This window comes from Nylanderia fulva, unplaced genomic scaffold (genome assembly GCF_048542155.1).
Source record: "Nylanderia fulva isolate GAGA-0341 unplaced genomic scaffold, ASM4854215v1 Scaffold14, whole genome shotgun sequence".
Classification (NCBI taxonomy): Eukaryota; Metazoa; Arthropoda; class Insecta; order Hymenoptera; family Formicidae; genus Nylanderia; species Nylanderia fulva.
Window position 1 is genome coordinate 1,105,020 of NW_028189622.1, and position 16,099 is coordinate 1,121,118.

Genomic DNA, 16,099 nt, shown 5'->3' on the forward strand with positions numbered 1-16,099 from the left:
AATATAAATTGCCCGCGAGTTTTTACGATATTATATTTTTTCGTATCAATAAATCTTAACGAGACGACTGAAACAATTTGCACAATAGTTTAACTATATACGCAAAAGAAAAAAAAAACAAAATGAAATTACATTATTCATCCTCTGATTTTTTTAATAACGATTTCATTTAATATATTTGTCAGTTTTGTTCGAATAATTCGGCTTATATAATCGATTTTCTACGCTTGAGAGAGATGAGTTTATTCCCTTTTCTCTGCTTTCTGAAGTAGCTCGCGAGAAAAGGTAGATCTGAGGAAAGGAGTGCAAAGTTTCGCAAGAAACGCGCCGCAAGCCTGTTATTTCGTCGAATTTATCATACGCCAGGGATTCAGGAAGCGGCATAATCTTCACCCGAAACTCATTTCCGGAGATAATCCTTGGGATAAGAACATTATCCTGTTGCCCCATACGTTAAAAAGACCACCACCTGTTAAGCGCGTTTACTACACAAAGTGATGATAATTCGTTTTGTCGTGCAAATGTTGCGTAATAATGCATCGCGATCAAATTAATATCTCGTAAGATAGAATTGAAAAACACATTGATTGTAACTCTATTAAATATAAATATTACTATGATTATGCTAAAAGATTGTATAGATATGCTATTATGATTACTGTTATAATAAAATTACTGCGAGTATATATAATAAATATCTTGAAATAATTAAAAGAAATTAACACTAATGTAAGTGACGCTTTGAAGAATTCAGAGAAAAATATGAACGTTTAAACGAAATAAACTGGAAATGCGGAATTTATTGTCTAGAATAATCTAGTTACTTCTTTGTGGACCGTGATGAACGTACTCTGTGGCTTCGCCCAGTGAATAATGCTTATCATTGCAGCTCAGCTGCCCAGCATCATTATTCTCTTGTGTAATTAAGCTATACAACTGCTACGAGCATTGTTGCAAACTTGATGAGAACATACGTCGTATAAAATTCTACTTTTTCGTGTCATTTGTATCTCGCGTTATATTTATTCACACTAATTAAACTGCGAATTTAACTATTACGATTTTAAAATAAGTCATAAATATAACGCATAATATTACTTTTTTTGAGAAGGTGCGGGGTATAAAAAAAAAGTAATCGCTTTTTCTGAAATAGGGACGATAATTTTTATCACAGTGCCGCAGTCGCTCGTAGACGTTAATCTTGCGCTTAGTGCAATTGGATGCATCAGCAAGACGAATGCACTCGTGTCCTGAATATGTCTTTTTCCGAGTTAATCCAACTTCAATGTCCTTTCGCTCTCTCAACAAAGTTAGGAACCTTTCTCTCTCTTTTTCTCCGCTAGAAATAAGCTTCCGATAAATAATGGCGTTAACTGTGGTTCAAAGCGAATTTCAATCTTATGCAACGCATTATCCGCGGACGCGCGTCTTAACTGACGAAGACGTTAACTGAATCTGGAAGTGTCAGCGCACTTGTTACTCAACCTCGATGTCGTTGCATCTCGACAACGAAACGCACTCACTGCTTATCTGAAATCAATTATTTATTCGCTGAATACATATGGAGCAGAATGAGAAGCGTAGTAAGTGGAAAGGAGAGAGGAGAAATGCGCATAGAAATCAATCTTCGCGATTGCTCACTGGCTCGTGTAATCCAATTATCCATTGACAAACGTAATTGGAATTGAATTCCACCCGCGGGGCGATTCAACAAAATGCATTTTATTCTGTCATTATTTTTAACTTAATTTACTTTTAATTTAATCTGTGAACATATATGACTTGATTGTTTCTAATTTAATTTATTTTTCCGTATATGTATTTGTACCGTATACACTGTAAATGATCTGTCTCTCTGAATAGTATCGACATGTTTGCTACATCGAGTGCTTGCGTTACGTGACTCTTATTTTATCTCCACTTTACCACCAGATGCGCAGGACGAGGACATTCTCACGTGAAATGGAGTATATAAGTCTTATATGGATGTCACGGTCATTTGTATCATCCTGAAAGGAACTGATTTGATTTTATTACATCAATTTCATTTATTATTTCTTTTTCTTTAATTATTTGGGATTTTTAAGTTGCTATTTTCTATATACGTTAACGCACGTTAGATAATATTATAATTATCAGAATACTTTCGAGTATTGCGCTAGCCAAGTCATATTTAATTTTTCTCGTTTGCAATTTCGTTCCGCGCGCGTTAACACGCTCTCACGCGTCTCCTCTTCTTGTTATTCGGGATTGTACACTTTCATACTTTTACACGAATGGTGCCAAGTGGAGCGGCGTGCGAATTCGTCGCCCGACAACAGCTACGCGTCATAGAATTTCGCGTATGTAACGCGCGCGCCTCTATTTTTTGCCGGCTGCGAAAAATCCGTATCTCGTCGACGAGACGAGACGCGTCGAGAGGTCGCATCTCTTTTTATTGTTCGTTACTCGTGCAAAAATTTCGTAATGACGCGATCTCGGGAACGTATATCGTGGAAAATATTTTCCGAGATAAAATCATTTCGTTCTTTTTTTTTTCTTTCAGAATATATTTAAGATCGTAGATCAAGATTTGGTGTGCAACAACAATTTTGGAAATTTAAAGTTGATAATAGATATATTTTTTTAATAAAAAATTCAACGATGTCGTTGTAGTTTTATATATAATATATATTAATGTTCTTCAATACTCGACCTGATGCGGAACAATCGGAAAATTCACGGGGATCGTAGCTGACGGAAGGAGACGCATTCATTCACGAATCCAGATTTTCAGGCATTGTTAAACGCGTTTGGCTCGACGCCAATTGTGCATGGCACTCCCTACTTGCCAACTCGAATTCGATTGCGCAGTACAAAGGACACGTTTAGCTTTGGAACTACTCTCGGTTAACTGTTTGCGTGAACATGAACAGCGCGAGGCAAAATATGAAACAGTTAAGTCGTCGTTCTTGTCTCTGGAATATATTTCATTCGCACAATCCTTTTTTCGCAATTTTTCTTTCTTTATAAATCGTGATTTGTTATTAACAAATTAATATAGTTTATAGATAATAATATATTTGTATATAATTCTTGCAGTATAATTATTTTGTAAACTGCAAAAAGAATGAAATATTCGTGATCACATGCGATGGAAGCAATCGCGTTTGACATAACGCAACGTAAAGCGTTAATTTTCATTAAGAATAGAGTTATTAGTCACAGTGTTTCCAGAATATCTGTCTTCGCTTCGAAGCGAGATGCTCGACGGAATGTACCGCGGCAATGACAGAAGCTAGTCATTCGTCAGACGTTTCCGCTAGAGAGGCTCCTTGATGCCACAGTAGTAGAATGCAGCCCATGGCCAGACGTGGCTGACGGAACAAATGGTTTATGTCGACCATTAGTCAGACAAACACATAAATTTCGTAATCGTTCAAAACTCGGTAAACTGAAATTCCCGATCTTTGTTAAATGAGCTTCGAAAAATATCAACAAAATTGAAAAATGTATTTTACGCAAAATATGCGTATACAAAAATATATACATTGAATGAATGAAATTTGTTAAATTAATAATATATAAAAGAGTGAAAAGTATTTGTGATGGAACGATTAATTTTTATTTAGATGTACTTAATCTCTAAAAATTTTCCATAATAAAAATAAAAATTTCAAAAGTATATTTCCTGCAAGGTTCGATATAAGATAAGAAGAAATTTTCGTCAAACAAAGTTTTTCGAAACTTCGGAGGAATTACATTATACTACAATTTTCCTATATAGTACATAATTACCATTGCTCCCATATCAAAATCGATTGTTAAAGGGATTGTTCCGAGGCAAACGCATGACTTTGAAATACTCATTAGATCAACACAAGTCAGTGTTCCGATTAGAAATGACCCTGTGCCTGGAAATGGTACGTATTGTTTGTGTATGTGCGGGTATATTGTGTGTATGTGTGTATGTATGTGACAACCATTTTGATTCTACGACGCCCTCGTCTATCCGGCGAACCCTTGATTTCCACCCCTATACATCCATTATGAGCCCTTGAAGCCTCACAATAGTCCAGTGTGTAATCAACCGAAACTACGGGTAATTCCATCTAGGACGTGCGCGGGGAAGCCAAACCAACTCGATCGACGAGTGCATTCCCGAGTCGTCTAATCGATGAAAATCGTGAACGAGTTGAGGTTCAGAGCAGTAGTTCCCAAAGTGAACGGTAACATTGAGAAATGTCATCAAATTACCCGAGAAAACGATAAAAATTAAAGGAAGTATATCGCTAAAGCAAATTTTCGTAAAGAATTCTTATTTTACTATAGTTTAATTACTCGAAATAATTTCATCGTTAAACTAAAAAAATTTGCTCGAATGATGCGCAGTTTCTCGTTATTATTTTGTACATGTCAGTCATGCCAACCATTATTTGGAATAATGTTTTTACAAGATAAAGAAAAAGAAGATATAAATTTATAAATTTTATAAAACTGAGAAATACATTGGTAATTTAAAAAATTGGGAATTACTTTAGAACGTTAATTTCGTGAACTTTTCTTTAGTAATTTTAAAGTTAGATTAATTGTTAGATTGTAATTATAAGAGATTTTTGTATTATATATATATATATCAAAAATTAAATATATATGTCAAAAATTAAATTTAATTAATATCTCTATTAAGAAGATATATATATATATATATATATATTATTTTGATTCTTTATATATTGAAGTGTTTTTATCTCAAAACACACGCATATAAAATTATATGAAATTATAATGTATTGCTTCCGAATGGTAAAAGCTTTTCATACACGCTATAAATATCTTCGTGAAATTGACTGAAATAGCATTTCGCTGAATTGTGAATGTGCACTTGGACATATTTCACAGATTATTTGTCTATTCATTGGACATAGAATCTTGAATAAATAAATATTCAGCCGAAAGCATCATGTGCTTCGTTGATCGTACGTTGTGCCTTTCGTCGGCCTCTCGCTCATATTCACGAAACTTTGATTGAGCGCCGTTTTTCCAGACCCACCGCAAATGCCATTAAACATGAATGAAGAAGGAAGCGTTGCACCGCGGTCGTCGCTTCTCTCGTTCCTTCGTTTCTCATCCGAAACATCGAACCAGAATGCCTGGCACGAAACAAACGACGCGACTCATCGATAATTCATTACCATCTTCCATCAATTCCTTATTTCGGCATGCTCTACGATGCGCGAGGGTTCGCCCCCTCGTAATCTCTTTGATGGAATCGACTCGTGGTTGATGAGGGAACGGGAATGCCATACTTATGGATTATGTCGCGGCTTTGTCTAAAGTTTTCGTTTTTCTTTCGACAGTTTATGTGTACAGACGTTATCTCGAATAATTCGCATTCGCGGAAGATATTTCGCGAATTCGCAAACGGAAATAAGGAAGACTTCTACGTATAAATTAAACGTTTTTATGTACGTTTTTCTTACCGTTAGTTTCATGTCGTTGATTTGAAATAAAAGTACGTTCCACGGAAATGTTTGGACATTATTACAATGAACGGGCGTTTTATTTTAACCTGTCGTCTCTAATCTAACGATTACATTGAAAACTCTGTAATCAAGTTAATTCCACTGGCCGTTCGCAAGAATACTAATTCTGTAGAAAGCTAAAATGGAGCTCTCATGACGGCTAATGACTTATAACCAGAATTGTGACGTATAAAATCAAGATGAAAGAGCGATTCGAGTTGGTTAATGCAATTCCAATAATTGCTTACATCTTATCCCATTAAAACATAAGTTTTTACTGAATCGATATTAAAAAAATATATAAGGATATATAATTATACAATATTATATAATTATATCCTTGGAAGAATAAAATTAAAATTTTTTTGCAGCATTTTTATGGAGAAAAAATATGATGAAAATATTACAGAAAGGCATGCTCGTGAACCATCTTCTTTTCCCATAAATTTTTAGCCACAGATACGATTTTTCACGGCTCTAGGAAGTGCACTTCCGGGTTTGAAAAATGCTATTCGTAAAAGAAAATTTACGGACGGCCATGACGACGTTGTTGGCCGTAGTAAGAAATCGGTTTCAAGAAGATAAGGTGGAATCCATTGTAGAACAATGTATTCCTTTTGTTATTGAACAAGAGAAAAGACACTCGAGATGTAGGGTCAAAGGTACAAGGACTCTAAAAATTATCGAAATAATTATAACTAATATACGGGCTCTATATCAGAGAGAGAGAGAGAGAGAGAGAAAGTATTTCTTACATTTACACGCTAAAAAAAATTATTGAATTAATAAATATTTATTTCAATATTGCCTAATAAATTTATTTGAAACAAATAAATATTTATTTATTTGAAAAGAATTTTATTATATCAAATATTTTTTCACGTCAAACCAATATTATTAGTTTCAAATAAATGATTTATAAGACAATATTGAATAAACATTTATTCGAATTTAATAAATTTTTTTCAGTGTATGACATATAGTTACATATGTACGCGTATATAGATCGGAAAATATAATAAATTATACTTTGGTCGAGTTTTATGTTAAAAATAGATGTCACATATCATGTAACGTGTACATGTACGCGCATACAATTATAATAGTGATTGAATGTGTCGAGCAAATTTCCAATAAAGGTGAATACTTTGATATTATAAACACTTCACAAACTCGATAAAAATAATCTGAGGAATAAATAGAAAAGAGAGTAAAAATAAGTATCGACATATATAAATACGTAAGAATAAAAGAGAACGTGAAATATGAAAAAAAATATCTTAATATTTATGTTGCAGCTTGCAATAAAACGTATTATGGCGACGTGGGGAAGACGTATGATCTGGAACTGCATCGACCGAAGGAAGATAAGGTGCCTTACATTTGCAAGCTCACCTTTAATGCGCCAGGTGACGATTTTGGTGATATCGTGCAGGTAAGTCTTCAAACTATTTTTCGTTTTCAATTGTCATTTGTATATTAATATTGCAGCGATTCTATATTCGTATCATTATTTAATGGTGAAAAGTGCGAGACGATGTCTCTTTCAGAACTTCAAATGGACTATAAATATACTATAATTTACGAACTATACCTATATATATAATTTCTTCACGAAAAAAATAAACGCGTCTCGGAAATTTGCAATAAATTACTTTTTCACTCAATCTGACTTTAATTAAAGTATGCATTAACGAAGTAACGAAGTTTAAGAAAGAAACCAGAAAATAGTGAAGAAGAAGGAAGACAAAACGACGTTGGATTTATGTAGCAAATTAAATTCCGAATAAGTTTTTAACGAATCGTAAATTAAGGAAGCCCGAAGCCGAGTCCTAAGAATAATTATTTTCTTTGCGTGAAGAGAACTAACTATTAATATCCTTCGAAGCGAAACGCGCTTTCTTCAAGAGAATCTCGAATAAATTACGCAGTCGAAACATATACGCAAAGAAACGTCCGCCATATTCCGCCATATTAAAAAATATATTTGCGCGTCCATTTTGCACGCAACGAATGGAATGATTTTTGTTCCACTTGACTTTTCTCTGTGGAAAAATTAAAAGCGGAATTTTTAATAAACATCGCGAATTTTCCGACGATTGCGTAAAACTGACCGCGCGTCGAGTTTCCGAGAGCGCGAAAACTTTCTCGAGAGCACACACAAAAACTCTTTTCCGCCTTCAGCCGCCGAATTATTTACACGGTAATATTTGCCGGCTTTCTCATATCTGCATAGCGCAGGTCACGAGAATCCCGTGCCAGTGGTTTATACGTAGAAATGTTTATTGTCCTTATTTCTCTCTCAAAAGAGGAAGAACTGCGCTAAAAGGATGTAAAAAAACAAATGTAACAGAATATAGCGTGTAAAATTATCTGACATTCAAGTTAACATGAATTTGCGAGACTTGCTCTATTTCCTCTGGAGTTTCTTTAAAAAAGGAAAAGACTTGAGATCACGAGATTAAGGACTTAGATCGAAGTTTAAACTATTATTGAAAACCGGCCCTGAAGAAAATTGACGTTATTAAATAACTCTGATACCAGTCATTGGTTGCGAAAGATTCTCAAATATTCTCAAGCAGGAGCATTCTATTGCATATATGTAAATATTTCTTGATCGGTGTTTATCACGTCAATCATAGCACTCGCATGACTGCGTGCTGCAAAACCGCGCTTTCTATCATCGCCAAAAAAGCGGGATTGTCGATATTTTAATCGCACGACGCGGGAGTACGTGCGTGACTGCTCTTTCGTGTGAAAAATCGTGCAAACTATCCATTTCTGACGGCTCGATCAATGATCGATGAGGCTGCCGATGCGAATTTATTTGATCGGCAATGTAAAGAGGAAACTTTCGCAGCAAAGTCACTCATCCAATCGCGACACTGTCGCTGTCATTAAATAAAATTTTGAAAAAGATATCTGAAAAAATTTGTCAAAAATATAGAAAAGTAGAAATCTAATATAGACAAGATGGGTATAAAAATGTGTATGCTATTCCTAGAGACTTGTCTTCTAATAAATAAAAATATGATAAAATATTCTCTTCTTTGAATATAAATTCAAATCTCTTCTAGTCTATTATTTTTAAATGGAAGAATTTTTTTCGCTTGCAGCTGACCTTCGACAGTTTTACTCTAGGCAAATTCGTGTCGTTCACCGCGGAGGGATGTCCCGATGGATCTTTGCAGATCTCGGAGGCACAACGTCCTGACGTCGGCGGACTTTGGTGCGGCACGTCCTGGGGACCCGCGATCTATTATAGCGAAACACCCAGTGTCTCGATCATCCTCAAGCTGCTCAGGCTCAGCAAAGATCAGACGGGATTCAACTTCGACTTTAGGATGGCGTACAAGATGATCAGAAAGTCCGACGCGGTGGTGCGTTACGGAAATCCCTTCGTCGGTAGGTGATCAGCTCCCGTTTACAGATTTCGAGCACGTTTCTCGAAGTTTGGCTTCGACATTTGTCCCACGTTCTATGGCCTTTATTTCGTGTACTCATTTCGGTTGAAATCAGTTCGGAACAAATTTAAACATTTTCCGTGGTAAGACTATTCGAGGAAAAATCTAACGAAATTTTTACTTTCGTAACTTATTAAAACTTTATAATTATATCATTACTGTTACTATCATAAAACTATCTCCTTATTATTTATAATAAAAAGTGCAATTGTTTGTACGATTTTATATCAAGACACATATAAGAGAGTATATAAGATACGTAAATATATTTCAAGCTTGAATATCTATTGTATTTGTGATAGTTTCAATATAAGTTAAAAATTCATCTAAATATATATGTATAACTGTGTTGTCACCTCGTTTAATAAAACACTCGAATACACTTCTCTCGGGCGAATATCTGCCAAAGGAATTGTTCCGAGTTTGAAGCAGTCCCATTTGCAAAATTGCACGGCGGGCTATCGTTATCGAACGGCCATTGAAATTGTGCGGACAAAGAATTTCCCGATATTTTCGCCGTCGATGATTAAAATTCCAATGTCACGTGGTCAGGAATAACGCAGGTCGCCGGGATGCCGGCGTCGACCGAGCGCACGTCCGTCGCGTACGCGAACACGTCGATGGCGATGCCGGTGCAAATGGTCGAGCAACACGTGCCACCGATGCCTACGAAGCCGAGCTCGGAGCAGTTCTTAGGGGACCTAATATCCGGGACTTATTGCTCCCGTATATTCACCGACTGCGACCGGAAGAAGTGCAGATTGCAATCGCCCAACTTTCCCGGTCTCTATCCACGCAATCTCACCTGCTATTACGCGGTAAGACTCGCCTAAATTGGCCCAACGTGCCTATATCTATATGTGTTTTTATTCTATTTTATTTTATGTTATTCTTTTTTTCATAATGGCTTGTATAAAAAAAAAGATATAATCATATACTTTAAGTAATGCGATAAATTTGTCATTCGGATTTTACGGAATATCTATAAGAACGCATAATTGGAATAAAAAATAATATGCGGAAGAATATTTAGCATTATTGATTAATGTGCAAGAAAAATGGGTTTATAAGAGTTTTCATCTTTTGCGTTTTCCATCTTAGGTTGCTCATTAAGGAAACATCAGGCGTATCATTAGGATAATGTATCATCGCTCGAATTAATTCGCTCGTTGTCGAGCAGACGCGCGGCAGTGATATACGATCGACATAGTCAGACAGGGATCCTCTCTCCGGAATCTTGACGCGGATTCATATTTCTGTTTCAAGCAGACACGCACCTGCAGCAACGGAAGTCGTAAAAATATGACTCACTTTCCCTCGCATGCGGTTAACAAATTTTCGGACGGATTCTCTTCCGGTGGCCATTATTTTTCCTTAGCATCTCGCTAGGTGCGAGTCTTCTCATCACGTAAATCAACGCGAGCGACTTTCTGGTCGGTACAATTTTTTACTTGCCAGTAGAAAATTCAAAATTGGACGACAGCCAAACACGAAATTCTATAGTACGTGAGCAAACATATCGGCAATATTTTTGAAAGGAATTGGCAAGGTATTATCTGATTTTGTTACGACAAAAATTTTATTTGAAAAGAAAAATAGAGAAAAATAACGAGACGAAATGTTTAAACTCTTTTCATTACTTTTTTCTATTATTTTCTCGATCTCTATTTAACTTTTCGTCTTTTTCTCCAGTATAAATACTCAATTTCGTTCTGCACGAAAGCTATTATTTCTGATGAAGCTCAGTAGCCAATGGCGGTTGTAATAATGTTGGCATTTGTCATCGCGAATCGATGCCGCGAAACTAATCAACCTCCTCGATGCTCAGTCACTCGGATAGACGAAATACGTGAAAGGTTTCGGCGGAATTTACGGCCTTCCGTTTCAACAATCGGAGGCGGTCATTTATCCTCTTCGTGTACTATAGACAGGCGGACACTCGTGGGACTTGCGCTAGATAGACTTCGATTACGACTTCGAAGCTCGCAATCTCTGTCGGTATATTTCTCTACTAAAAGTTTATCTTATTTCGAAAAGTCCGATACAACCCATTCTGATCGCGCACTTACGCTCAACATCCGTAAAGTCTCCGATATCTAAATAAAGATCGATTCGACGCGTATTTATTCTGTTAACTCAATCGCGATGAGTAAAAGGCAAACTTCAAATTTATTTTATGTTAAATAAATCTACAATTTTTTAAATAATTTATTTAAATTATGAAAGAGATATTCACATCTGATGCAAATTTACATCTAAACAGAAAAATCCGTCGAGTCTATTCAATTCTTAAGATAAAAATTCATTTTTAATTAGCATAATTAGCATATATAACCATATGATACCATTCGATGTAAACATACGTTTGTATTTTTAGTCACTAAGAAAATGTAATTACAGTCTCTGCTGCATAATGTATCCAAGTATGAAAATAATGAAACTTTATGCGAGAAAAGTTCAGTTTGAGTAGGATAGACTCACTTGCATTTATGTATGACGTAGGTGAGAAAACACGAAGTACCGCCGGGCAAACACGCTTTAATACACGTAAAACAGCCCCGAGGCCAATTGGTAGCCGTAAGAGCGCGACCAGCTACTCAAGCAGAGCCGCCGCCTCGGGAGCTACGTCTCTGGCAAGATTGCGACGTCGTTCAGGTACGTAAAGCCACCGCGAAAATTGGATTAGCTGATATAAATTCGAGACAGAGATGGAGAAAAGAGAGAAGATGCGTCGCGGGAGACACAACACGTGACTGGTCTGCCAAGTAGTCGCGAATGCTTTTGCATAGCGATCTTCTGTCAGCGGAAAAATTTCCAAGTTTCGTCTTCTCTCTTTAGCGCTCCGGTCGAAAAAAAAACCACGATTGATATTTCTGGTATCGATATATACGTAGGGAACCGATTGCGAGTTAAATGCAGCCGCACAAATTCAATCACTCTCTTGCGGTGATTTATTCGGGACGATAAATCTGTATGGCTTTCTGATTTTCTTTCTTCATAGAAAATCTGTTAAATATATTTCAGAGCTACGTCTTTCAATATATTATAAACTTTTCTAATTTTAATATTTTATTTATCATTAATATTAATATCTTAATCAATGAATAGAAGGATTTCTTGAGAATTATTTAAATAATGTAAAGATTTAGTAATATACAAGTAGTACTAATTAATAATTACAGTGAAAAAAAATATTAAATTAATAAATATTTATTTCCATGCTGCCAAATAATTATTTTTTCACATCAAATCAACATAATTAATTTCAAATAAATGATTTATAAGGAATTCAATAAATTTGATTTACGCTGTATTTAATTAGGATACTTTCTCATTATATATTAATTGAATGAATTAGATATTAAGATGATAAAATTAGATCGACGAGATGGTTCTTGGGTATGTATAGATATAGGAATTTGATCGCTTTGTTCTCGAATTACACTTATCTCTTCCGCGCGAGATAGATATATAAATTTCCCTTTACAGGATTATGTAACAGTATATGACGGATACACCACCAGGGAGCCCGTGATCCTAAAATTTTGTGGCGGCGGAGAACCCGTACCGGAGGCCATCAGCAGCGGTCCGGAGATCCTCGTGGAGTTTACTACCTCCCCTTATGGCACCTTCTTACATCCGACGCCGCCCCATTCCCTACATGGATTTCAATTAGAAGTGCAAGTACGTGAGCGAGCTCTCGCCATAAACTGCATAATGACCACCTTAATTAACGTCTAAGCTATCCATTCCTTCTTAATCGCTCATAAAATTAAATACTTTAGATATGTAGACACACGTAGACAACACTTTACGAGGGAGAATACTTTGGAAAATGAATCGTATCTTGTGTTTCAGTTATATAATCTCCTTGAGACAAACATTTTCCCTCAGAATTTACCCTGAAAATCATGGTAATCGTGAGATAAGCATGGTAGAATTTCATAAAAGCTTCTTTGATTAATATTTAGCATAATAAAAAATATTAATATGTACATAGTAAAATTAATCGAACATATATTTCATATCTTATTACGATAAATATTAATCGAAGAAACTCTTATAAAATTCTTTTGAAAATGATTTTCAGGGTGAATTCTAAAAGAAAATTCTCTCTGTTTATCAATGGAACAAACGACGGTAATAAAAAGAAAATGAAAAAGAAAACGGTAATAAAAATGATTATACATCCCGCGAATAGTCTAATTATTTTACGAATTGGGATATAAATTCGTCTCCTTTTCTTCACTGCAAAATCGAGAATTCGGGAATTCGTTTCACCTCGTTGATTGCGCATAAAATTCAACGAGCTTCCGTATTGCGGAGGAGAAACAACGATATCACCGACGCTCGCATTATCCCGTAAAATTTCCTAACGACACACCGCAGCGAATACATTCGTATCAGATAATTCCGCAAACACGCGATCTCGCTCGGGCAATCCACCCACCTCCCCTTTCGAAGAGGACGACGCGAAAGCAAACCCGGCTGCACGCAAGCAAACCCTCTGTGAACGCGCGTCGGCTTCCAGGTCACGTTCGTGGACGCCGAATCGCCGACCTACGCCAAGAACAAACGTTGCGAGTTCTGGTTGAGAGGCACCGGCGGCGGCGTCCTGGCGTCGCCCCGTCATTCACTGCCGAGAAACAGCACGTGCCTGTACCATCTTCGAGGCGCCGGTCCCACCCTGCCGAGCCCGACGCCTCCACGTCCGTTGCCCAAGTTCCCGGAGCAGCGACCCGGTACCTGGAGGCGACCGGCCGCGAGACCGCCGCAGCCGCAATTTCGCGTCTGGTTATCCATCCTCAAGTTCCACGTGGGCGCAAGTCTGTCAACCACGGACGAGGATTGCTCCACGACGTTAATGGTCTGGGACGGCGAGATGATGCCGTTGTCGGAGTGCAACGACGTCGTCTGGTATATTATTTCGCTTTCTGTCGTTCTTAGTCATTCTTGTCATTCTAGCTTGCCTGATCAGTTTCAAATTTAACTTTCGATCTTTCATCTTTCAATAAATTTTATTTAAATTATTTCTATTGAATAAATTTATTTAAATGAAGAAAGAAAATGAATGGCGTCTAGAAAAAATAACAAGCAATCTATAAATAAATGATTTATTAATTAATAAATTTATTAGATGATTTTTATTTAAATTATTTCTATTGAATAAATTTATTTAAATGAAGAAAGAAAATGAATGGCGTTTATAATTATAATTGTAATTTATTCAATAGAAATAATTTAAATAAAATTTATCTAATAAATTTATTTAAATGAAGAAAGACGATTAACGGCGTCTAGAAAAATTAACAAATAATCTATAAATAAATAAATAATTTATAAAATTATTTGAAAAATGTATTTCTTGCGAAAGAGAGTCAACTGTGTCTGTTTCAGTGAGAAAGAACGTCAGCGTTACGCCGAGAGGATGGGTGACCCGATTCAAACCGTTCTTGCGCGTCCTGCGAGCAATACCACGTTGTTGGCGAGATACTGCAAGGATAAAGTACCGAAAACTTGCGATCACGCTATTTTGCAGAACACGAGTCGTCCGTGCTCTTTGGGGGAAAGCTTCGTCTCCTCCGGCAGCAGTCTGACTATCGAGATGCGCATGATTGAGTCGACGGCGCTTAGGCAAGTATTTTTTTAATGAAAATTTGAATTTTTGAAATTAAAATATCTTACATCCGATATATTTTATCGGTTGAAAAGATTGAACGCGCGAGATACTGAAATTAATAAAAGAAAATTTATCTAAACACTCTCACATATAAAAATCTTATTAAATAAAGAGTTAAATTAAAGTTTGAGCTAAAGTATCGCTTTTATAGCCCATGTTTTAATTAAATTCATTAGACTGCCTGTAACTTCTGATATCCGTTTGAAAGTTATATAACTTTTGTAACTTGTTCCTTAACATTAATTGGATTCCAACTAGTAAACAATATTGCAATTGGATTAATAAGTTCTATTAATATCTTAATCGTATCTATATTCCGAAGGATTGATTTCTCTCTAAAGGATTATAATCTTTTCTTTTTTTCGCTTTTTGCGTTATTACGGGAATAATTTCGAACATATATTCTTCGCAAAAAATATTCATCCACATCAGGGAAAGAGAAATAAAAAAAATTGAAAAATACCTCCGTATACACGAATGAAACTGGCTATGCAAATCGAGGAATATCCAAAAGTTTAAAAAATATCTATAAATTCTCACTCTTTATCTCAAATCGTAAAAAAAAGTATTAATGGACTATCGAAAAATCTCGAGAGAATATATCTCGATCGGAAGTCGCATTGATGACGAATTTGATTAAAACGCTTAAAAAGTAGTTTACACATACACGTAACTTACGTTTATTGTAATCCCGCGTTTCATCCGATTTGCTTACAACACTGCATCGAACCGCCGGAGCGTTACAAGCGGAATATGCGAGAACGTTTTATAGCAATACGGGGCGCAATATCTGTCGCAGCAGCGCGTTTCATTCGTTCGCCGCGCTCTACGCTCTCTCTACCACTACCTACAATATAGGTTATTCATGAGAGTGGAAGGATTCCTCCTTTTTTGCTCCCTTGCGAAGGGAAGATAGCGGAATTTAGAGGAATGCCGAGACGCGCAGCAACCTCCACATCCCATTTGCTTAATTTTATATACGTACCCTTTCTCCTTCTCCAAAAATGTTACGTTTATCTCTCGACTTGTTCTCCGTGAATATAAAAATAATTTTAATAAATCTACTTGTGCACGGCACGCATGAAGAAACTCGAGTTTCGATCAGATGACCTCGAGAGGCCTCGATAAATAATTAAAAGTGACGGGAGAGAAAAGGATTTTTATCGAGTCTTAAAGTCTATGCAATATTGAAAGAGTTATTGTTAATAATAAAAATTTGAGCACTATTCGCGTAATATCGTGCTCAAAATTCGTGAAACTAATTTTTACCGAATGCCTAATTAAATCCCGATTATGTCGGCCTTTGTCGACGTTGATCGGGCAGGAATTTGCGTTTACCTCTTCTCTCTCTCTCCAACATCCCCTTTCTCTCCCATTTGCTCGCGCACGCGATAATCCCTCAAAGTGCCATGCACGCGACAAAGATCCAGATCGGCGAATTCTGTCAGTGA

At 36.3% G+C, this 16,099-nt stretch overlaps 1 protein-coding gene across 4 annotated transcripts in view; it reads left to right on the forward strand.

The window, feature by feature from the left end:
• LOC114929117 (uncharacterized) overlaps positions 1-16,099 on the forward strand; it is a 161,155-nt gene that overhangs the window by 128,825 nt on the left and 16,231 nt on the right. For all 4 annotated transcript variants that reach the window (XM_085480095.1, XM_085480094.1, XM_085480097.1 and 1 more), the window contains 7 exons: positions 6,803-6,939; positions 8,621-8,909; positions 9,521-9,786; positions 11,471-11,623; positions 12,458-12,652; positions 13,500-13,885; positions 14,366-14,602. In XM_085480095.1, the coding sequence (XP_085336221.1) occupies positions 6,803-6,939; positions 8,621-8,909; positions 9,521-9,786; positions 11,471-11,623; positions 12,458-12,652; positions 13,500-13,885; positions 14,366-14,602 (1,663 nt within the window). The remainder of the gene's footprint in view (positions 1-6,802; positions 6,940-8,620; positions 8,910-9,520; positions 9,787-11,470; positions 11,624-12,457; positions 12,653-13,499; positions 13,886-14,365; positions 14,603-16,099) is intronic.